This window comes from Nelumbo lutea, chromosome 1 (assembly GCF_056320005.1).
Source record: "Nelumbo lutea isolate HS-2025 chromosome 1, American lotus-T2T, whole genome shotgun sequence".
Taxonomy (NCBI): Eukaryota; Viridiplantae; Streptophyta; class Magnoliopsida; order Proteales; family Nelumbonaceae; genus Nelumbo; species Nelumbo lutea.
Window position 1 is genome coordinate 219,395,095 of NC_142684.1, and position 25,228 is coordinate 219,420,322.

Sequence of the window (25,228 nt, forward strand, 5' to 3'; positions counted from 1 at the left end):
AAACATTGCAGACCCAATTTTCAGGTCTTAGCAAGTGTTTGATATGCATCAGCTATACAGGTTTGAGCTTCAATTGTAGAGTTTAAAATCTTTAACCCAAGCCTAACTCAGGACTGGTTGTAGTTTATTTCAGATCCTTTTAAAATTTTTTTTTTAGATCAGATCTGATTTCAGCCCTAAAGCATCACAGAATTGATTCCAACCTTAATGGATGTATATTGTAGTGTATACCAATGAGTGTGTATGAGATATCCAGCTCAGATCTGAATTATTATTTATTAATTTCTCTAGACTAACAATACCAAAGACTTGTAGATCTGAACTCAGATCTAAATTGGGTCTGAATTCAGATGTTGCAATCGATGGATGTAGATAAAGGAACCTTGAATAAGATGATTGGTTTAAATCTGCTTTTAGTATAATCGGCTTCATTTATTCATGATAGGATGTAGGTTTTGTATTCCAATACTTCACTTTACAGTGTGATAGGATTAGTTATTTATTTTTCTTTTGTGAATATTGGCATTTTTATTGCTTTGACTTTAACAGTTTATGACAAGCAGACCTGAACTGGAAGAGATCCTTTACGACCCGGAGATTGAACGGACTCTTCGTGTCTGTTTGAGAGCTGCTAAGCAAGTCAGACAAGAAGCACAAGAAATGGCTGAACAAAGAACTATGATGGATTATGCCTAGCCTACCCTCACCGGGACTGTCTCCAGCATTATCAGGCCAACTATTGCTGCCAATAACTTTGAAATTAAACCGGCCATAATCCAAATGATACAAAATACGGTTCAGTTTTGTGGTATGGCCCATGAGGATCCGAATGCCCATATTGCTAACTTCTTGGAAATCTGTGACACCTTCAAACACAATGGGGTAAGTGATGATGCCATCCGGCTGAGGTTATTCCCATTTTCTTTGAAGGATAAAGCCAAAGCTTGGTTGAACTCATTACCGGCAGGATCTATAGCCACATGGGACGAAATGGCCAGCCGTTTTCTCTCTAAATATTTTCCCCCTTCTAAAACTGCTAAAATGAGGAATGACATCACTACTTTTTTCCAGCAAGAGGGGGAATCTTTATATGAGTCATGGGAACGATACAAGGAGCTGTTAAGGAGAGTTCCTCACCATGGCCTCCCCATTTGGCTGCAAGTGCAGACTTTCTATAATGGTCTTACTGACTCAAATAAGACCATATTAGATGCTGCAGCCGGAGGATCCATAAATAATAAAACTCCTGAGGTTGCCCATGCACTTATTGAGGAAATGGCAGCCAACAATTATCAATGGCATTCGGAAAGGACTCAAACTAGGAAGCAGCAAGGCTTGCATAATGTTGACACTTATACAGCACTAGCTGCACAAATAGGAGCACTCAGTAAAAAAATAGATGAAATGCAGATAGCTGCCATGCATGTGCAGCCTCTTAATTGTGAATTGTGTGGGGGAGGCCACATCAGTACAGACTGCCAAGTTGGCAATCAGTTCAGACCATCTACTGAACAAGTTGACTATGTCAGCAATTCGTCAAGACAGCAGGGTTACCAGAGTCACCATACTTTTCATCCAGGATGGAGGGGACATTCAAACCAGTCCTGGCCAAATCAGCATATTTCCAAGCCGTTTCACCAGACTTATCATCAGCCTGAACCGAAATCCAATTTGGAGGAACTGATGACAAAATTTATAGCAGGTGCAGAAACTAGGTTCCAGAACCAGGAAGCCTCAATCAAAAACCTGGAAAACCAAGTGGGGCAATTGGCACAATTAATCTCTTCCAGACTGCCGGGAACTCTTCCAAGCAACACTGAAGTGAATCCACGAGAGCAGGTGCAAGCTATTACCTTAAGAAGTGGAAAAGAGTTGCCTGAGGTAGAAAAGAAGAATTGGGCTGAACCCAAGGCAGAAACAAGCCTTGGAACCAGACAACAAAAGACGGAACAACCAGAAGCACAACAAGGGATGCACCAACAACCACAAGTTCCATTCCCTAACAGGCTGAAGCAACAAAAATTGGAGAAGGAATTTGGTAAGTTTCTTGAAATATTTAAAAGTTTACATATTAATATTCCTTTTGCTGATGCTTTAGCCCATATGCCACACTATGCAAGGTTTTTGAAGGAATTATTGGCAAACAAAAGGAAACTGGGAGATGTGGCTACAGTTGCATTAAATGAGGAATGTTCTGCTATCCTTCTGAACAAGCTGCCTCAGAAACTCAAAGATCCAGGGAGTTTCACTATTCCTTGTACCATTGGCAGTTTAAAAATTGAAAAAGCTTTATGTGACCTGGGAGCTAGCATCAATTTAATGCCATATTCTATCTTCAAGAAATTGGGGTTGAATGAACCCCAACCCACTAGAGTGGCATTACAATTGGCTGATAGATCCATTAGACATCCTAGGGGGATCATAGAAGATGTGTTAGTTAAAGTTGACAAATTCATTTTTCCAGTTGATTTCATTGTGTTAGACATGCAAGAAGATGTGGAGGTCCCGCTTATCCTAGGGAGACCTTTCCTGGCTACCGGGAAAGCAATGATTGATGTCCAACAAGGACAACTCAGCCTTAGGATACAAGATGAGGAGATAATTTTTAAAATGTCTGATGCTATGAAACATGCACCCTCTAGTGATGATTCTTGTTTTATGATTGATGCCATTGAATTGACAATTGATGAATGCTTCCAGGTAAGTAGAATAACTGATCCTCTTGAACTCTGCCTCCAGCAGGGAGAACTTGAAGAAGCAAAAAATGAAAAAATAAACCTCATGATACCTGAATGATAAGCCTCAATTCAAGGGAAAGGGGTTTCTTAAATTAGAGAACTTAGGCAAATTGCCCGGACCATCAGGTAAGCCATCACCCCAAGAACCCCCCACCCTTGAACTGAAGCAATTACCATCCCATTTAGAGTATGCTTTCCTTGAGGAACCATCAAATCTCCCCGTGATAATTTCCGCAGCACTGAATCCCTTACAAAGAGAAAAATTATTAAGAGTGCTGCGGGAACACAAAAATGCTATAGCTTGGAAGGTAGAAGATATCAAAGGCATTAATCCATCAATCTGCAATCACAGAATTTTGATGGAAGAGGACAGCAAGCCTTCCGTTCAGCCCCAAAGGCGCCTGAATCCCAACATGAAAGAAGTGGTAAAGGCTGAAATAATTAAGTTGTTAGATGCTGGAATCATTTATCCTATTTCTGATAGTTCTTGGGTAAGCCCTGTGCAAGTTGTGCCCAAAAAAGGGGGTACGACTGTTGTTCCAAATGAGAAAAATGAACTCATCCCTACTAGAACCATTACCGGATGGCGTGTGTGTATTGACTATAGAAAATTAAATGAAGCCACCCGGAAGGACCATTTCCCTCTCCCATTTATGGATCAAATGTTGGAGAGGCTAGCCGGGCATGAGTATTATTGTTTCTTGGATGGATATTCAGGGTATAACCAGATACCAATTGCACCAGAAGATCAAGAAAAGACCACTTTTACTTGCCCATATGGAACCTTTGCATACCGAAGGATGCCCTTTGGGTTATGCAATGCCCCAGCAACCTTTCAGCGATGTATGATGTCTATATTTTCTGATATGGTTGAAAAATTTATTGAGATCTTCATGGATGATTTTTCAGTTTTTGGCTCTTCGTTTGATGCATGTTTGAATAATCTGGAACAGGTGCTTACTAGATGTAAAGAAACACATCTTGTGTTGAATTGGGAGAAATGTCATTTTATGGTGCAAGAAGGCATAGTGCTTGGACACAAGATCTCTCAAAGAGGTATAGAAGTCGACAAGGCCAAGGTGGAGGCAATTGAAAAATTACCAACCCCAACATCTGTTCGTTCTTTGAGAAGTTTCTTAGGACATGTCGGATTCTATAGAAGGTTTATTAAAGATTTCTCAAAAATTTCCAAGCCATTATCTACCTTGCTTCAGAAAGAAGTGCCTTTTGAATTTTCAACTGAACGTCTTCATGCTTTCAACATCTTGAAAGACAAATTGATCCATGCACCTATCATGGTAGCACCAGATTGGACCCTCCCATTTGAATTGATGTGTGATGCGAGTGATTTTGCTATAGGAGCTGTTTTAGGACAAAGAATGAACAAACATTTTCAGCCAATTTACTATGCTAGCAGAACCTTGACTGGACCCCAACTCAATTACACCACCACAGAAAAGGAGCTGTTAGCAGTAATATTTGCACTTGATAAATTTCGTTCATATCTAATATTATCCAAGGTTGTTGTCCACACAGATCACTCGGCATTAAGGCACTTGCTTACCAAGCAAAACTCAAAACCAAGACTGATCAGGTGGATCCTTTTATTGCAAGAGTTTGACATTGAGATTAGAGACCTGAAGGGTGCTGCAAACTTGGCTGCTGACCATCTCTCTCGGTTGGACACGGTAAGCTCAAAAGAGGAGATAACCAGCAACATTCAAGAAGAATTTCCGGATGAGCAGTTGTACTCAATACAGAAATACTCATATCCTTGGTATGCTGATTTTGCTAATTATCTAGCTGCACAAGTCCTTCCTCCTAACCTTTCATATCAACAGAAAAAGAAATTCTTTTCTGATGTAAAATACTATCTGTGGGAGGAACCCTTTTTGTATAAATTGTGTGCAGATCAGATCATAAGGAGATGTGTCCCCGAGGAGGAGATGGAGTCGGTACTCCAATTTTGCCATGATAAAGAAGTAGGAGGTCATTTTGGAGCTAGTCGCACGGCAGCCAAGGTTTTGCAATCAGGTTTTTATTGGCCCACACTCTTCAAAGATGCCCATCGGTATGTGTCCACATGTGACAAATGCCAAAGATCAGGAAACATTTCCCGACGGAATGAAATGCCCCTTTCCAATATTTTAATCTGTGAAATCTTTGATGTTTGGGGTATAGATTTCATGGGACCTTTCCCGAATTCTTTTGGGAATAAGTACATCCTCGTTGCAGTTGACTATGTATCCAAATGGGTAGAAGCCATGGCTTTACCCACAAATGACTCAAGAAGGGTAGTACACTTCCTAAAGAAGCTATTCTCCCGATTTGGCACTCCGCAAGCTATAATTAGTGATAGGGGAACTCACTTCTGCAATAGCCAATTTGAGAGGTTAATGCAGAAATATGGAATTACACATAAATTAGCTACCCCTTATCACCCTCAAACCAGTGGCCAAGTGGAGTTGGCTAACAGGGAACTCAAAAGAATTCTGGAAAAGACCGTAGCATCCACCAGAAAAGATTGGTCCATCAAATTAGATGATGCATTATGGGCATACAGAACTGCATTTAAGACACCTATTGGCATGTCCCCCTACAGATTGGTCTTTGGTAAAGCATGCCATTTACCAGTTGAATTGGAACACAAGGCCTATTGGGCTCTTAAATTCTTAAATTTTGACATTCAGGCCACAGGGGCTAAAAGGCGGTTGCAATTGAATGAATTGGATGAATTCAGACTTACCACCTATGAGAATGCCAAAGTTTATAAAGAAAGAATAAAAAACTGGCATGATAAGAACTTGCTGAGACGGGACTTTTATGTAGGCCAACAGGTATTGTTATATAATTCCCGTCTCCGCTTGTTTCCAGGTAAGCTGAGATCCAGGTGGTCTGGACCCTTTACCATTTCACAGGTTTTTCCCCATGGGGCTATAGAACTCACCCACCCGGTTCAGGGCACGTTTAAAGTAAATGGTCAGCGCCTAAAACCATATTTAATGGGCAGTACTGTACCCCCTCCATCCACTGTTTATCTAGATAACCAATAATCTCTTATGCTTGCTCATGAACAAGTTAAGGAATCTTTTTGTCATTTATCTTTTTAGAATATTAGTTAGTAAAATAAAGATCTTTTTCTCAAAATTCCAATTCTTTAAGGACTCAGTTCATCATTTTCTTTTCTTCAGTTTGCTCTAGCAAGTGTGACTCCCTAACACTACGAACATTGAGGACAATGTTCATCTCAAGTGTGGGGGAGTGAGCCCGAGGCTAGGGTATGGGGGTTGAAACCATGCACCTCATGCACCCCAACACACATATGCAGGCAATGACATCACAAAAAAAAAAAAAAAGGACTGGAACCCCTCAAGTTCATTACTATTTATTTGATGATTTTTTTTTTTAAGAAGGAATTCAATGAGTTGAGGGAGACTGATGTACTTGTTAAGTTTTTATTCTTGTGAATGACCCAATTTGATTTATGCAGGAGAAAAGGGGAGCTGAATATGCCTTTCAGCATGACTAGCCCTAACTTCCTTCATGTGTATGGAAGCCCTTGATTTCATTGTTAATGGTCAAGAGAGCTAGTGCACATCTGAAGTGCTAATTCTTGAGGTTCAATAATTGCAAAGAAGGACAAAAGCCCAAATTGACTCCGCTATTTTGAGTTGAATAGTAAAACTAGCAGCTCAGAACATGAGTCCTACCTCAAGTAAGTGACCAGTGTGAGATGGAGCATAAGATGCACTCACACCAAAAAAAAAAAAAAAAAAAAAAAAAAGAAGAAAAGAAAAGAGAGAGACAAGTGTGTGAGATGGAGCATAAGATGCACTCACCCATAGAAATAAGTAATTGTGGTGACAACCGAGGTTCAAAGGGGCACTCTAAAGTTGAACTCTCATTGAGATTTAGTTACAGATGTGAAACTTAGTGAAATTTGATTATTAACCTTGACAATTAAGGAGCTGATTTATATATGAATTAGGAGTGAAGGCTAGACTATGATGAAATTCATATTCTCCTTTCCTCGGATCTGATACATATCATAAATGGTAATTTACAAGAATAAGAGTTGAGCACTTACAAAAGTTCCCCGACTACTCAATGCATTTCTATCTTAAAAAGTTCACCAGGTAAATGGTGAGAACAGAAGGGGGGAATGTTAAGTTTATGGCTGATGTCTTTGCTTGAGGACAAGCAAAAGCTTAAATGGATTTTTATGCCGGTTTTATTAATTTTTGCCTTAATTTAGCTTAATGCTAAGAATAAGTTCAGGGATAATCAATCCAAGAAAAGGAAGGAAAAAGGCAAGAAAAGAAGGTTCAAAAAGACCAATTTCAGTCCAGCCCGGTCATGGAAGCAAGAGAGAGCACTTCGGCCCAAAAAGAGCAAGTGAATTCCTTGAGAAAACCCAAGAAAATAAAACCTAGCTATGAGGAGAATTCGGCCCAGCAAGGAAGGCCCATTTTTAGCCCAAATAACAGCCTAGAGTGTAGCCCACATGAGCTCAAAAGCAAGCTAAGTTGTAGCCCAAATAGCAGCCCAAAGGGAGCTAGGGGCGGCAACTTCTAGGAGTTTCTTGAAGAGAAGGAGGGAGCACTCTAGAAGGTTCATGAGGGGTGTAATACACCCCATTCTAGAGGCTTCAAGAAGGGGCAAGAGCCCCCTTGAAAAACTATATAAGGAGGCCTCTAGGAGGGGAGAAAGTGGTTCAATTGCTTGAGAGGAAGGCTCTCCCACTCTTAGAGGTTCGGCCACCTTGAGAGAAGAGAAGAGAAGAGAAGAGAAGAAGGCTAGGCGCAAGGAAGAAGAAGAAGAAGGGCTGAAGAAAGTTCAAGACAAGCAAGCTAGAAGAAGAAGGTGAGTTCGAATTGAGAGTTTGTGATTCAAAGATCTTCTGTAATAAATCATTTGTAGTTTCATTCTCTTTTGATTTGAATTCAGTTTCTTAGTTATATGTTCTTTCTTCTTTCTCCTTGTTTCCATTCTTCCTTGATGTATTTCAGCTTGTAAAATTTCAGTTCAACAATCTAATTCTTTTTGATTCATTCAAATGGTCATGCATTGTATTTGAAGTTTCTTGAATAAGGGTGTGATTGTAGATTAATTCGGCCAACTAACCTTCAAAACTCAGATCTGAAATCTCAGATCTGAGATTGCAAGATCTGAATTGCTTGAAAGAGAATTCAGATCTGCAATTTTCAGATTGGGCGAATTAATCTACAGCTTGGAATTCCTAGAGTGCTTGAGAGAGACTCTAGGAATTCAGATCTACTATTCAAGAACTGAATTGAGTGCAAGGTTAGAGATAACTTGCACAATTCAGTTGGTGATCAATTCAGATTTGAATTGATGCCTTAGAAGTGTTTGAAGAAATGCATGCATGGGGATTAGATTCTTGCTAGAGATAGAAGAACCGTCACTCATGCATAGGATGAACATGCACTTGAGAGAGGCTATTCATGACCTTGGGGTTTCACCAAACCAATGCTCAATCATGATTCATTCGAATGATCCAAATTGATAGATTGCTGAATTCTGAGATTGACATTTACTGCTTACTCTTCTAACCTGAATTGAAGGCAATTGGGCCAATGATTTAGATAGATTTTAATTTAGGATTTCTTAGCTTTCATTAGAGTTTTGATTTATTTGTTGATCAGATAAGAAGTGCTCAATTTAGTATTGGTAATTGTTTCCTAAATCCTCGTGGGAACGATACTTCACTCACTACTTTATTACTTGAACGGCTAGTGCACTTGCTAGTGTCACAATGAGCTACACATCACTTCCCAATTTGCAAAAATTAGTAGTTTTTCTGAGAAATTGGTTCTTAGAATTGGGCGTTTGATCTGAAATTAATTCTTTATTATTCTGCAATAATTTTAGAATGGTTCTATGATTATTTCTTGAATTTTTGGGTTGTTTGTTTGATGGAGATCGAATTCTTTTATGGCGCCAAGATTTGCGCACCCTGCAATTTCATTCTATTCAATTTCGGTATGTAAATAATTTTTTCTTTAGACAAAATGTATAGGACTCGATCTGATGTAGGTTTGTCTTTTTTTTTTTACATTGGAAGATTTTCTAGATGCACGGAGGAGAAGAAGATTTTTGTAGAAAAGAAATTTGCAATCTGCGATTAACCCTTTTCTTACAGGTTTGCAGTTTGTCCGGGTCAGATTCAGACCATCACACTTGCAGCCTTAGTTCTTGTGTTTCTTGCTGTGATTAATTGTCAATAATTAGCTGTAATTAATTTCATATCATAATCTTGAAAATTGTAACATGTTTTGGACACCAAACTGGTTGGACCAAACCCGTGGCTCGATGGGGTCTGTTCTCAACCCCATGGGTCAAGTTTTAGGTAACCCAAATTTGGTTATGGGCCAAGGGTTTGGTGGCCCATCACATGATGCAATTCTGCCCAACCCTGAAAAACCCTGTTTTGCTAAGTTAAAGCAGCATCAACCCATTTTCAGCATAACAACTATATGGGCCGAACTGTTTTTTGCAGTTCAGCCCATATACCTAGATGATATTATTTGATAATGCATGGGCCTTAATGGGATGATAATGTGTTAACTTTGATTAATTATGATTTTTCAAGTTATTTGATTGATTGGATCAAATTATGCAAGTGATTGCTTGTGATGTGCTGAATGTGATTCGCACATGGGCCATAAGTACTTGGCCCATGTTTAATTGTTAGTGGCTCTCTTCGAACACCATGGATGAATTCACATAATTGCCTTGGTGCCCTAAAGATCATTGGATGATCTCCCTTTTCAATGGGCCTCAGATCATCTTCCTCCCTAAGAGGAACTGTGCGGAACCCTAGCCCATTTTGGACCCATTTGAATATGACTTTATGAAAGCCAGTGGGAGCCACATTGGTTTGACCTAAATCAGATCTAGGGATGATTTAATTAGTTCCTTCCAATTAATATAAGTGCAAGTGATAGTGAATTTCATATGATGAATTCTCTAAAGGCCTTTCGTCATTAGCATGAAGATGGGTTGAATTGGCAATGAGGAGATGCACTATAAAATTGGGCTATCCATTTGTTGGTCCAGTTTGTTGGGTTGCTTCATAAGATGATAGGGGTGTCATAGACTGATGTGGGAGGGGATTATCCTAAAATGGAAGATTCTCTCACAGTACCTTGGGGTCCATAATATGACAGGTCAGCACTTACTGAACAGAAAGGTTTAACCTAAAATGGCAATGAAGCTTGTCTGATAGAGGGTAAAGCGAAAGCTCATAAGATGAGTGGATATGATCATTCACAAAAAGTGGTGAAGTTTTGCAGCTGAAAAGGTTGGCTCCATGCACATATGTGATTTCCCACATTTCCAGAGACATAATCGCATCTCCGTTACTAAGATAGGAGGGAAATCTCATAGATGAATAAATGGAAATGGAACATAGATAAAAGACCTTTCTATGCAATTAACATGAATCAATTTTAGGTTATAGACTAATTTGTGTTGCCTTTCATCAGAAATGGCAAACGGACAATTCGCCAAGTTGTTGAAGGTGGCAAGTCAGGCAAGAAAAAGAGGAAGGCCAAGAAGAAACTTCAGAAGAAAGCAGGCAAGCCTAAAAAGCATAAGAAGGACAAGGCATTGAATATGTGTCACTTCTGCAAGCAAACCAGACACTAGAAGAGGAACTGTCCTTAGTACCTGGAGACTAAGAAGAAAGAAGGTAATTTCGAACCTCTTGTCATAAAGACCAATATGTTGGTCACTTCTGCATCCTGGTGTATTGACTCTGGGGCTTCTACTCATGCATGTAACACATTGCAAGGGTTCAAGGAAAGCAGAAGGCTAAGTGACGATGAAGTGACACTTTACTTAGGGACTTCTGCAGCAGTTGTAGCTACAACTATAGGAACTGTAGATTTAATTTTCAGATAAGGAATTGTTAGGCTTAAAGATTGTCTTTATGTACCTATTTTGAGAAGAAATTTACTTCCTGTTTCAAAATTGTGCAAGGATGGTTATTCTATTTTGTTCAGGAATTGTTAGTCCCACTGCTAATGTCAAATGCAACAAATAAAAGAAAAAATAGTCTTTAAAAAGGAGTTCTTCAGCTGTACACACCCTGGCATGCGCTACCCCACGCCCCTTGACAATATTCTCGAATTCTCCATCGGTGAGGCTCACTCACCTCAACTTAGTTAACCAGGAATTTCGACTTATTTGAGCGCTCATCGACATGGAAAGGCTTCAAGGGGTAAGCGAGTTCTGAGTTCTGACCACTCTTTTACAAGTAATGGCAACGAACTGCTCATAAGAGAGCTAGGCCCCCCAATTTTGTTCAAATCCCTCTTATTTATCAATAATCTTAACCAAATGTGGAACAGTAATGCACAAGACCCCAGAAAGTTGTGTTCTAATCCATGGGGCTTTGTGGCATATTATGTTTAATGGGGAATGGAACGGCGTACTCAAGCAGAGTGGGCCAAATGGAAAATGCAAGCAAAAAAGGGAATATGAATTATGAATCTACATGCATGCGCAGTGCAGCCTTAAATTGAAATCCTGTCACAGTGTCACCCATGGCCATGGACGTTTTGCTATTGAATTGATCGAGCGGGTGAATGTACATATAATGCATATTAAATTTTCAAACACATTCCATGCATGATGCATGCATGTATTTATTTAATCATATTCTATACAATATATTGTTAATAATATATCTAATATATATATATATATATATATATATATATAATGCCACATTAAATATTATTGTTACTGCAATGGCATGTTGTTGTGAGACGTCAAACGTGTGCAGACCCGTGCGTCCTTATACACCCTGCCTGGTCGACAGAAGTAGCCCTTATCTGGGGCGCAGTGGATATCCTGAGAGCATATACACAAGCCTTCCAGAGCACAGCCCTCCTTGATTATGGTAACCCCGGTTTGTAATCCAAGAACTTGATCCGTCCATTGACTAGAGAAGAGTCCCAAGGGATCATACGCCTCTTTCACCCTCAAGAATTCTCGGGAGTTGTGATACTTTTTAATTGCACCATCGAATGCTACATTCCGATTCTTCCCCCAGTGCGGCAATCCTCCATACTTGAACAATGCCATCTGCTCCACTTCTTCGTATATATCCTCGAAAAGCCTTGGAGTCAATGGGTTTTTGCTTCGATAATATGTCATGTCAAAGTCAATTGCATCCTCTTGTTTACCCAGATAGGCGCTTGATGCCTTCACATATCGCATTAAGATGCCATCGTACAGCTCCAATCCACACATGGCCTTGGGCTCTAGAGCAATTAGCTCTTGCACGTCTTGTATGAAATTCTTTACATTGGACAAGCCAATGCTCACGGTTGTTTGATGAAAGAATTGACTCTTCACTTTGGGATCCCATGGACAAGCTGTGATGTGAGAATCCCGTGGGCTATCAAGGCAGCTCCCCGATGCTTGCAGCCGGTTGTGATATCCGATCACTGGATACCCCTTAAACGACACTCCGTCATTTGTTAGCCCGAAACCACCACCTATCAATGTGGAAGTTGTTATCTTCGAACTGATACACTTGCCATCTGCATTCTTTGTTGATTCTTGTATCTCCTCTGTTAGGCATTAGGCACCAATTAATTAATATATTAAAACCCTCAACTTCAAAGTAGAAATATAGCTAGAGAGAAGTAGAAATATAGTACAAGCTATATAAGCTACCTTCATATAAATACTGCATGTACGTGTTAATTTTAATTTGTGTAGACAACCCATGTCAATTTCAACATGCAAATGCAAACAAATTTAATTAATTAATTTAAACAAATTAATACCTGAAGATCTTATGAGTGCCAAAGAAAGAGAGAGTGTGGAGCGAAAGCCGATGAAATCGTTCAGTCCGTTACCAGAGAGATTGGTGGAGACCCTGTCATCGATTCGGTAGATCACCCTACCTTGATTGGGATACCATGTCATGTCTGCAAACTCGTGTTGATTGCCAAACCTAACAGCTTCATCTGCCAAGTCCGAGTCGTTCTTCACCAAATTCGTGATGGACCGTTTGAATATAGGTTGTAATTGGAAAGTTATCTACACCCACATCCACATGCACATGTAGTTTTAAACTATAGAAGAAAAGGATAGTCGGACAGTGTAAACAAGAACAAGACAGACTAGAGAGAGAGAGAGAGAGCAAAATGTTATTTAGCACGTAGTACGTAGGAGAAATCTATCGTCTTAACAGTGACAGGAGAAAAAACAAAATAAAAGAAAGATCAGTATTAATGATCGATGCTTCTATTGCGAACTTTCGCTCCTTCACGAAAGGAAGCCCGGATCTGATGCTAACAAGGTGTCCTAACAAGCCATTGCAGCCGTACACCGGAAGAGGCTATCTATGTCTTGTTGGGTCGTCCTAACCCGAACTCCACGAAACTAAGATGGTGGAGCTATATATGTCCGTGCCGGTGGACAAAAAGGAAAAAAACACGTCGTCAAAAAGTAAAATATGAAATCTGGTGTTATGATTCTTACATTCGTTTAATGCACGTATGCATGACCTAAGCCAACTCACTTGTGCGAGCTCCATATACAGTGTGCTTGGCCTTGAGAGTTGTTTCAGACGCCCCAAACTTCGGGCGCCATACAACAAATCAGGAACAAAAGAGTGCACAGAAAGAAACAATTAACAGAAAAGGAAAGAGTGTTGTAATAAGTGCAATGAGTGAAAGAGAAAGAGAGGGAGAAGGTTGAGGGTGGGGGACCACCCCTTGCTGGTTCGAGTCCAGTAATGGTGGATTCTTCCTCCGCCTTCGACTCCCCTGTTCTTAAAACATGAAAGAAAGTGAGGAAATAACTAAAAACAAGGAAAAAAAGCAAATAAAAATGAATTAGGTGAAGTGGCAAGAGTGGGAATCGTGTGTCTCAAGAGACCTTGAAGAAGAGGGTTAGGTTTTGTTTCACTTTTAGTTTTATTCTTAAATTTGAAAAAAACTAAGAAATAAAATAATAAAGCCAAGCACGCCGGTTAGTCAGATTGGACAAGTTAGCTCGCTTTCCTCTGCATCACTGATGTGTCATTATTTGAATGGAAGTGCACCCGGTCAGTTCTAAAAACTGACGGGTTGTTGGTCAACGGTCCAACAAGTTGCACGTGTGTATCATGTGTACATATGTATTAGATATCTCATATTATACATTTTATATAGAATAGTATAATTTTTTGGTAGTAAAATAGAATTACATAATTATATATTTATATATAAATATATTAGATTCAGAATATATAAATTATATTCTGAGTATGCTTTATTTAGGTATAATTTATGTTTTTTAGTGTTAATCTTTTTTATAAATAAAGAATTTAAAGTTAAGATTTAAGGCCAAATAAAGACATTTTGGGAAAAAAAAATAGATTTAATTTGCAACTCAAAACCCCGTCGATAGAATGGATCAATGACTCAACTGCCCAGGTTGATGACCCATGTAATTAATCATGACTGGGTTAACCCGGATTGATATCTTGAGTGGGTCACAGGCGGGTTGGTCAACGGAGGGCAGAAGACGTTGCTATGACCCATGTAATTAATCATCTAGGGTAAAACATGTAGATTTATAAATTTTAAGGGGTTTTCCATAAAATAAATGTTCTTATTTCATTTGTTTATGGAATTTCCGTTTCACAGAAAAGCAAAAACAAAAACAAAACAAAAATAACCGGTATCATAAAAAAGGTGACCAATCAGATGGCATTCATCAAAGTCACAGGGGCGCTTTGATTGGTCAAATATCTTCCAATACCATGTTTTCCAGTGTCATAGTTTTTTCTTATTAAATAACTAAATAAAAACATATTTTATTTAAAAATACGTTTTTATTTTAATTTTGAAAAGAAAAATAGACATATAATCCGAATTTTTATATTTTTGTTTTAAAAATCAATTTATTTCCAAACTAATTGGTTTTATTTTGTTTATTGAAGAAGAAAACAGCAGAAAGAATTTAACAATCATCATCATCTAGCATATTAATTGCATTGAATTTCGAAATATGACCATCAGCAAGGAATTGAATAATAGAATTATGATCTAGCTATCTGCTGACACTGATCACTCCAGTCTCTAATGAGAACTGGAGGATTCATGATTGCTTTCTTCACCGGTAAGGATGGAAATTGCTCCCAGTTACACGTTTTAAGGGTAGGACCCACTCAGTTTGGTGCGCTGAAACCGCGTGGGGTACCGTATATCTTATGCTATTTTTTTTCTTGAATTTCGTTTTTTTTTTGTGAAATTGTTGTTTCAGTGTACGAACTAAATTAGCATAATAAGTTACTATTTACCTGTGAAATAACTCCAAGGACTCCCAGCGAGACCTTGGCGGCATTCATGTCAGGGTGGCTGTTATTGAGAACTCGGACCTTTGCGTAGCCATCCTCAGGTCCGGCAGGAGTGACGATCCGAAGTCCGATTACGTGGTCATGAACAGAACTTCCTTTCCCCCATAAAGAGCTACCATGCGCACCGGTGCCAAGAAGGCCACCAACTGTCAAACCCCACCAGTAAGGCGCATAAGGCAGAGCCAACCCGGCCTTGGCTGCTTGGTTAATCAACTCCCGAAGGGTCACACCACTTTCCACCTTCATCGTCATCTTCGCCGCATCCACCTCCAACGTATGGTTGAGATATTTGGTGGTTATGAGCAAACCCTCCTCACCGTCGGGACAAACCAGTTTGGGTATGCTGTGAGAGTAACGAGTTGCTACCTTCATCTTTCTCTTGCTCATCGTGGCCTTCGCCACTACGGCCACCAGTTCTTTCTCCGAGGTTGGGTACACCGTCTCCGCCGCTTGACATACGCTTCGGTCGGGGAAAGCACCATAGGAATTGGTGATAGTGCAATTACTGGTCTGAGCTGAACACTTGATGGGATCGTCCGGGGGGCTGCACCACACCATACACAGTATTAGAAAAACACATTGTGATTGGAATACATGCCTGAGAAGAGCCGTTTCCGTTCCCAATCGAGGCATTGTTGAAAGTTTTGAGACAGACAGAGAGAGAGAGATTCTAATGTTAACAGGTAATGCAAACTATATATATAAATATGTATACTGTGATCCAAAATTAAAAATGTGTATAATATAATTACAAGTGTAAGAATGTGAAATGGAGTGGATGGGTGGCGTATAATGGTAATGAAGTGATAGGGGATTTAAGCAAGCAATTAAAAAAGAATAATCAATCATTAATTAGCATTGAGCAGGAGAAAGAAAAAAGGGTAAGCAATAAAGCAATCCAGATGAAGGGAGCTTTATACTCAAAGTCCGGTGGGAGTATTAATTTCTGATTGGTTGAAATTAAATGCCATCTTGGATTGTAATCTAAGTTCGGGTTTCGACGGGGTTTGTTATTTCATTTAAATTGGGAGTGGTTGTGAAATTAATTAGTATTTTTTTTTGCTAGAAAAAGGAATAAATATAATAAGGCTTAGGCTACATCTGGAATTCCTTATTTTGAGGATTTATCTCCTTTACTGTTAAAATGTCCTTCTCAACATCGAGTTTTTAATTGAAAAAAAAAATATCATTAAAATAAGGAATGCCAAATGCAACTTCAGTTTGAGAAGGATGCAAATATAAATGTTCAAAAACTTCAAAACTTATATATATATATATATATATATATATATATATATATATATTGTATTTGTATTATTTCAAATTGAGCCTAATATCCAATTTTAATTTGAAGTTCAAATGTATTTGGTATGGTGGTCAGTTGAAGTCTAATCTTTGAAATTGGGTAAGTGGTAAGGTTTTTCAAGTAATTCCATGTACAGCATATTTATATATATAGGACACTAGAAGTGAAAAAGGCCTCTTTGAAGGCATGATATTTCAAAATGTTGTTTCTATTAAAAATCAATTTCACATAACCTAAGATAAAAGGTGTATGCAAAGGGTTCCACGTCATTCCCACCAAATGAGATTAAGTCAAAATGTCTACATAGCACTGATGTTGAAATGTTTCTTCGATATCAAATACATATTCAGTAACATGTTTAAAACAATAAAATATCTATATTTTTAGGTGTCAAGGCAATTGATATGCAAAGACTCTTTTTTGTCCCTGGCAGAAAATGGATAAGATTTTGATTTGATTATATTTGGATATAATTATTTCATTTATTTAACATTTGTTGCGATGTGGTTTTATGACTCCCTTGCGACCACCCAATAAAATAGGGAAAGAGAGATCTTTGAAAGAGAAAAGTTGGTTCATACTAACCTTTAAAATTTTGATACGACAAGTTTGATATAGGGCCTATTGTATCATATCTTTAAAATTTTTTATAGTTTTTAAAAATAAATTATAAATAATTATTATTTAAATAATAAATAATTATTAATTATATTTTCATTTAGAAGTTGTGCTAATACATGTTTTATAGTTGGATAAGAGATTTGGTGTTTTTTCTATTTTATAAATTATAGTTAAGTATAAGATTTTTAATAAATTATAATTAATTATAATATATTTTTCATAAAACCATTAGAGTATTTTAATTTAATGTATATACAGATTTTATATTTAGTGTTATTAATCTATTTTTATGACTTATTAAAGTATTTATAGTATTTCAAAGCATATCTATGCATATCTTAATTTTTCTCCGATACACATACATATCCAAGACGTATTTTAATACGTTTTTCAAAATTTCCTTTCCAATATGCTTAGCGCTTAGGATAAATTGAACATTGGTTCATAAATTCATTTGCATTTGGATTTTCTTTTCTTTCGAGTAAAAATTAGGGTAGACTATGTAGTAGGTCTATAATACTGCCTTGTGCAGGAGTGATCGAGTAAATGACACAACATTATAAATTATTAAGGTTACACCGAAATTAGCTTGACAATTTGACTTTTTCGTGTTGATTGAGTAAAACAACCAAACAATTGGAAAGCACGAAGAAGGATAGGAATCTCCAGTTTTAACAAATTGTAATTTTCATTTTTCAGTAAAAGAATAAAGGCACGAGGCTCATACGGACACCACAATTAGTAATTTAGTATACATTATTTAAACACTCAGAGAGAAATTACTTATTATTAGCTAGGTTAGAAAGGCGTGCACGAGGCATTGCCTTCAAAAATCATGCCATTGCCTTCAAAAATCATGCCATTGCCTTCAGAAAAACCATGTCATTGAAAAATATATTAATTAAAAAAAAAAAAAGAAGCATGGGTCAAATTAAAGGACTAAAAGTTTTTTTTATTTAATTATTTAATTTATGAAAGACTTCTCTCAGATGAATGTGGAGAGAGAGAGAGAGACGGGTTCTACAAATAAACCAAGAAGTTCCGAAAAAGTCATTTGGGCATGAGCAACAATTATTTCTGGCTCTTCTGAACCTTATAATCATATATACTAAAATGAGAAGGCAAAAGGATGAACAGCTAAGAAGCCTAAGATTATCATTGTTCTGCTCTACCAAAAATGATAAAAAAAAAAAAAAAGAAAGAAAGAAAGAAGAAGCTATAGCTAATATTATCATTGGAGAATCTGACAAACAAAGAAATGGGGGTACTCATCATTCTTTCAACAACACATCTAGCTAGGACATATTCCCTTGAAGGAACGTCACTTTGTATTTTTGGGATTAGTAATTGTCTCCCAGTGAAAGCAGGAATTTCAGCACTTGCCACTCGTTCACAATCGCCATTAATATTCGTTTGAATTAAGAAATTCAACTATGAAGACAGCTAATATCATTTGTAGAAAAAGCTTGAGTCAGGCCAGTTCGGATTTAAAACTCTAGTCGACTATCCTATACTTGATCATCTCTCAGTCCAGTCATAGTTGTTGCCTTCTTGAATAAGGCTACGCTTTCTATGGCCTATATCTACATGGATAAGAAGGATTAGTCATTTGAAATCAATATTCAAAGCCCACACTCTTCAGAGTTTTATTTCATCGGAACTCTTCTGGTTTGATCGTTTTACTGGAAACCAGTGCAGTGATTGGTTTTTAAAATTGAATCGGACAATAAATCAGTTAAATGGATGGCCTGTTCTGATAAAAAAATGGCCAAAACTGTTGTACGATTTAAATAGTTTGATTATTCGGATCAACGGTTTACTGGCCAAATCAACAAATTTTGATGAAATAATGGTTCTAAAATAAAATGGAATTGATCATCTGCCCAGCTTCCAGTTTTTCCGATCCAATCATCCAGTCCAATTCGGTTTTGAAAACCATGCCAGTCACATCATTAATAACCAACAAGCAGAGTTTTCTTTTGGGTATCGTGTGTGCTGATATTTTAAACATTGAATAATTAATAATAATTTTTTATATGTTCTAATCTTACTTGAAATTTAGTTTCGCAATTTTAAAATTGTGATAAGGAAGTTATCTACAATGCCTTATAGAAGTTCCCAAATTTATAAACGCTAAGACAAGAAGTTGATTGAATGATGGGAAATAGAATGATGTGAAGTGTAAATTTTGCATCAGGAAGGGATGAAATTCATAATTACAAACAAATGCTTGCAAATCTTAACTGGTTAGGTTTTAATTAGCTTCATATTTTAGGGGGCTTAGGGGTTCAGTTGAATAGTTTATCTTGGTAATCATTTCTTCAACCTCCGGGCTCGGGGATATGTTCAACTTCATGCTATGTTTGGTTCCACAAATAGAAAACAAGGGAGAAACGAGAATTGAGGGAAAGTTATTAATGAAATTTGTTTAATTGTTCAGAAACTTTCCTCCAACTTTCTATTTCTCTTACTATTTTCTGTCAAATCCAGTACAGCCTTACTGTTTAGAGTCCATATTAATACATTGTTGGCCACATTCAATATCGAAAGATGTTCTAAATGTGTGACTGGGTAAACGTGCCCAGCAAGGTATTGTGGTCAACAGATTCAAATTCTACTGTTTAAGATTAAGGTCAAAACTGTAAATCATAGAATCCCACTAAAACTAATTACAAATTGGCCGGGCCTGAAAATGGCTCGGAACGGTTTTGGTTGAAATGTGATAGTGGGCTGGACCTTAGATAAACATGTTGTTGTTCTATCTTAAACATGTTACTTTGAGGACTGGATTTCCTGCCCACGAGAACTCTACCGACGTCTACTTATAACACACGATTCCTGTGAATTGGTCCACATTGGTCAATTGTTATATGCTCTTGGACAAATCATTGGGCAGCAGCCGTCAGCCGATGATCCAATAGTAGAGATGGTTGGCGTTCATTGAAGATAGAGGCATGGGATCAAACCAGTGGAACCACAGCCCACAGGATTTCTGTGGTTGTGTCAAGTAGGAGTGCAATCGAGCCGAGCTGAGCCGAGTTTTGACATATTTTGTTTGAGCTCGATTCGATTAAATATTTTTAATGAGTTATATATATATATATATATGATATTTTTTTTATAAAAATATATTTTTATAATATATATTATAAAATACTTTTTTGTATTGTATAATATATACGTATGTATGTGTTAATCGAGCCAAACTTTTTATTGGTCGGGTTCGAGCTCAAATAACTAATAGAACTTATTCTAAGTTTCAGACTCGATTCAAGCTCGATTAGAATCAAATTAGAATCGAGCCTAATTGAATGCAAACTCAAACTATTCGATTAGAACTCGATTCGATAGCAGCCTTATGTCAAAGGATCTCACATGCACCATGCATTGATCTCCACAATGAAATTAAATTGGGCTTTAATCAAACCGTTTAGGCTTAAATTCAATGCTCATTGAATTCAAATCTCATGGCAAGTTCGATTAGTTTTTTGAATAAAAATATTTGATTCTAAAATTCACGAGCTTGTGTGTGTGAATGTTTTTGTATTAGAATAACTGATATATTTTTTTTAATAATTGTTGTTCATTTCGAATGTAGAGAAAAACAAGGTTGATATGTCAAATTTAGATTTGAATTCAAGCTCATAAGTTCAAACTTGCAAGCTTAATTACTATGGGGTAAGTGACAACCCCCCCTGAACTTTCACTTTGCAACAAATACCCCGTAGCCATTAATTCATATTACAGAATGTGTTAAATTATCAAAATACACTTTCGTTATTTTTTCCTCGTACTTTTCTCTTAAATACTGATTGACCAAAAAATATGATCATTTTTTTTCAAATGGAAAACCAAATGAAACCTTAAATTTATATCTTTAAAACGGAAGTCTCCACTATTTCATTTGAATATTGAATCCAGTCAGAAATTTGCAAGGACTTATTAGAGCAATTGAGAGGATTTCAATGTTATATTTAGAAAAATAATCGAATCATAAATCGTTCAAATATATAAGAAAAATGATAGTTTGGAGATTTAAAAAGTTTTAAACAACTGAATAAGAATATTTTTCAAAATTAGCTGATGGAACTCTAATGGAGAAAAGTATTTGTGCAAAGTGAAAGTTCAAGGGGGTCTTTGTCATAAATAAAAATTCAAGGAGTTTTTGTCACTAACCTAGGGGTAGTTATTGTCCTAAGCTAACACCCACAGCCTGGACCTAGACCTGAAATAGTGAAATATAGGCCTAGGCTCAACCTACAAAGTTAAAATTTCAAATATCTAAAATTTAGTTATAATTAACACACACACACACACACACATATATATATATATAGATATATATACTAGTAAACATGTAGGTGCATTTGCACATGATAGTATCTCCAAGACAAAACCATTTACAATTCATAGACAGTTTTTGAACAGTTATAAGTAAACAGTTTTTGGAGCGAGAATAAAAGACATATATGCCATTTTTTATGTCCATTGCTCCACGTCACCTTGCCCCATATGCAAGAGGGTCCACGTCACCTTGCTCCATTACCCTAACCCTATATTCTTCTAGCCTTGACTCTCATTCTCTCTCCTCTCCCTCTTCCACCACTCGTAATTTGCCATCTCAGCACCATCTCTCTTCATTCTTCTCCCTTCCCATTGGGTTCTCTCTCCCTCGAAACTCACATCTCTTTTCTTTAACCCCAAAATTTACTCCCAATAGAGGGAGGTTACCTAAAATTTTATTAAATAATCAAACAAATACCCTAAGAAGGGAGACATAAAAACCTTACCCTTCACAAAAGCTATACAAGAGGCCACCGGCTTATAACAAGAATTCGATGCACCTTAAGTTACCGAACTCTAAGAAACAACTACTAAATGCTAAAAGGCAATACGATCACGCTATCAAAGAAACAACTACCTGCTTGTGTATGCCGAGATCCTTCCTTGGACAGAGCGTCAACAACCTGATTTGCCTCCCTTGGACAGAGCTTCCAAGGTATTGAGACTGAACCAACACGATGATGTCACACAAGATCTTTGAGTCGGTTTTCACTATAATTTTCTCCAGGCTCAACGCCTTTTCCAAACAAAGCCCATCCAACAAGGCCATCCCTTCAGCAAAGAGATTGGTGTTGGTCCCATAATGCTTATGAAAAGCACTAATAAAACCGTTCCTGGCATCTCTTAACACACCTCCTCCCCCATACCTGCCCGGATTTTCCAAAGTCAAATCATCCAATTTGTTTAATAAATAACAACCTAACTTTTTTCCTTAATTAGCTCAATAATTATTTTATTATTTTCTTCGCTTCTATCTCTAATTCCTTTATTTTCTCTATTTTCTCATCAAAATAGGATCATAATTTATTAAGATTTGGTTTTCTAAATCAAACAATATTTATATCTGTAGACGTGATTTCAAGCAAAAAGAGGGAAATAAGGGGAATTTGATCTTTCCTATATATTCATGCAACTTCCATTATTGTCAAACAATCCATTAGTTATGAAATTTATTAAAAAATTCTGGAAAATATTCTACCAAAAATTATTAAATAATTATTTCAGAAACAATTCATTATTTAACAAATATTAAATAATTTAATAATCTACCAAAAATTAATAAACAACCCATTATTTAATAGATAAATGTTCAAAATTTAAACATTTAGCACAATTTACATTAGTTGTTGTAATTTAATAAATTTTCAATAAAATTTTACAATAATAATTTAATAATCCATTATTGTTATTCAACTAAATAATTATTAAAAATTTAGGAAAATTAAATTAGGAAATTAATCTATCAAAAATTGATTCATAATTATTTAAATAATAATCCATTATTATCATTTCATTAAATAATTTAGAAAAATTATTAAGTCCATCCAAACTGATCTAGACCACTCGGTTGACTTCGATCATACCTGGTTTTACATTAATTAATAATAAGTGGTTTACTTTTAATTAAAAATAATGTAGTTTACTATAATTACATTAATTTACTATAATTACTTTTAATTTGATTAATAGTAAATAATTTACATTAGTTTATTGTATTGTAAATAATTAATTTACTATACATTACTACTAATTAATAGAAATTTCAATAATTTTTTAATTTAATGTTATTTAATAGTTATAGAAAATTATTAGAATTGTAGGGAAGGAAAATTGGGGCCCTACCCTGCGCCCCACCCCCCCCCCCCCTTGAATGGGGCAAGTTTTATCAAATCTTAAATGGGGATGGGGCAGAGATGAGGTGGGGATGGGAAGAATATTTTTGTCAAATTAGGGATGGGATTTGCATATAATGTCCCGAACCTGATGTTAAATTAGTAAAATATCCATATATTTAATATTGATTTTTAAAACATCTCTAACTTTTCTTGATAATCTTATAATCTTAGCTTCCTATAATTCCATTTATAAAATACCCCCAAATTGTCATAATCCAATTCCTAAAATGCCTCCAAATTCCCATAATACTATTTGTAAAATATCCATAAATTAGACTTTTTTTAGGTGATTGCCTCACGATGGGCAAATTTAGGGATTCCCCATCCTCGACGAAAATTGGGTACCTTGCCTTAAACCCACCCTGCCACTGGGGTTGAAGTGAGAATGGAATAGTGTCTTAACTTACGGGGGCGAGGGACAAGAAGAGGTGCCCCATCTCATGCATCACACAGGTCCATTAGTAAATATATGTTTGGGAACGGTGATCACACATGGGAGAGCAGTCATACAAATACTGTAAGAGATAGAATCCTTTGTTTGGATTTCTAGAGATTATATTTATATCATAAATGGACTCCCCCCGCTTTCGTCTTTTGTTCATCCTCCGCCATTTAGAAGTTTGCTAGGGGTGACCCGGGGAGTCACCCCCCCCCCTTCTCTCTCTATTTCCAGAGAGGTTTACCCTCGAGATCTCTCTCGAGATCTCTCGAGGTTTTCTTTTTCTTTTATCTCTTTGTTTGTTGTTCTTTGTTTTTCTGTGTTTCTTCTTGTTCTCTGTGTTACTGGGTTTCTCTATTTCTCTGTGTTTCTCTTCTATCCGTCTTTCCCATTCTCTATTTTTTTTTGTGTGTGTGTTTTTATGCTTTTCTATTTCTCTTCTATTCGTCTTCCCCCGTTCTTTTTTTTTGTGTTTTTTCTCATTTATTCTTTTATTTTTCCTTGTTTCCTCAGTTTCTCCTCTCTTTTGTGTTTTTCTTTGTTTGTTTTCTTTCTACGGGCATTTTGATATGGCATTCCTGCTCTAGTCTCCTTTTTGCAAAAATCACCGGTGGATTTGCCCCTTGTTTTGCCGTCTCCAGCATTTTGGAAGGCAGTTTCAATTCTCCGGCGTCCTAGATGGTCGTGATAGTGCTCCAACATCCTAGATTGCAGTTTCAGTTTCTCTGGCTTTTTGGATGGCAATTTTAGTTTTTCAGCATTGTGGATGGACGTTACAATTCTCCGACGTTCTTTGGATGGCAGCTTGCAGTCGATAGTTCTTCGTTGTGCTGGATGGCAGTTACAAATGATGCCATCTTTTGTGGTTTTTTTTGGAGTGGTTGGAAGTTACAGTTCATGGCTTATGGCTATGTAACCTCCTCTGTCAGTTTTCGTTTTAGTTGGTATCTCCTCTTGTCAATTTGTTCACCAGTTATGGTGGTTTGGAGATGTACTTATCCACTTCTGTCGGTGATGTTAAGTCACCTTGCTTTAATTGTAGAAGTTCTTTTGATTTTCCTAAATCCATCTCTTTTGTTGGTTCTTCTTAAGAATGAAACATGATTGAAACCTTCAAAAAAATATAAAATAAAAGAAACATACTATTATCCAGAAATCACTGTCATTTAAGGCAAGTGAGAAACCACAGCCACAAACTTTATGGGACTTGGGGAGCAGTATTCTAATGGAAAAGCATTAAAATAGTTCATTGTCATATCATAAATTTTCACACGTTAGCATTTTTTTCTTGGTACAAATATGTTAATTTAAATTGAAAGAAAATGATTAATGCATGTTGGGTCTTCTGTGACATGTGACCCAAAAACCAAAGACGTTTAACCTAAAGCATGATTAAGTAGAGTAGCAATCATTTCCTACTACTTCTATCCATGGTTTAAAGTATCGTTATGGGGTGTATCGTATCAATAATATCGTATCTTTTGAAAAAGATACAAG

At 36.9% G+C, this 25,228-nt stretch overlaps 1 protein-coding gene and 1 non-coding gene across 2 annotated transcripts; both read right to left on the minus strand.

The window, feature by feature from the left end:
- Positions 1 to 1,038: 1,038 nt before the first annotated feature.
- LOC148881109 (small nucleolar RNA R71) lies at positions 1,039 to 1,145 on the minus strand. The gene has a single exon (XR_016106166.1). It is a non-coding gene; the product is annotated as a small nucleolar RNA R71 (small nucleolar RNA).
- Positions 1,146 to 11,278: 10,133 nt separating this feature from the next.
- LOC148881110 (putative L-gulonolactone oxidase 6) lies at positions 11,279 to 15,774 on the minus strand. Its single transcript, XM_088963383.1, has 3 exons — positions 15,070 to 15,774; positions 12,563 to 12,818; positions 11,279 to 12,343 (listed from the first exon to the last, which is right to left on the minus strand). The coding sequence occupies exons 1-3, from the start codon at positions 15,757 to 15,759 to the stop codon at positions 11,508 to 11,510; spliced, it is 1,782 nt and encodes a 593-aa protein (XP_088819509.1). The 5' UTR covers positions 15,760 to 15,774; the 3' UTR covers positions 11,279 to 11,507.
- Between the last annotated feature and the right edge of the window lie 9,454 nt (positions 15,775 to 25,228).

Bases quoted from the DNA above. Each gene is read 5' to 3' on its own strand.
- LOC148881110 (XM_088963383.1), bottom strand. From the start codon at position 15,759: ATGCCTCGATTGGGAACGGAAACGGCTCTTCTCAGGCATGTATTCCAA. The intron at 12,819-15,069 runs GTAAATAGTAAC...ATGTGGGTGTAG, and splicing joins TCCTTGGAGTTATTTCACAG to ATAACTTTCCAATTACAACC. The intron at 12,344-12,562 runs GTATTAATTTGT...AATGCCTAACAG, and splicing joins GGCACTCATAAGATCTTCAG to AGGAGATACAAGAATCAACA.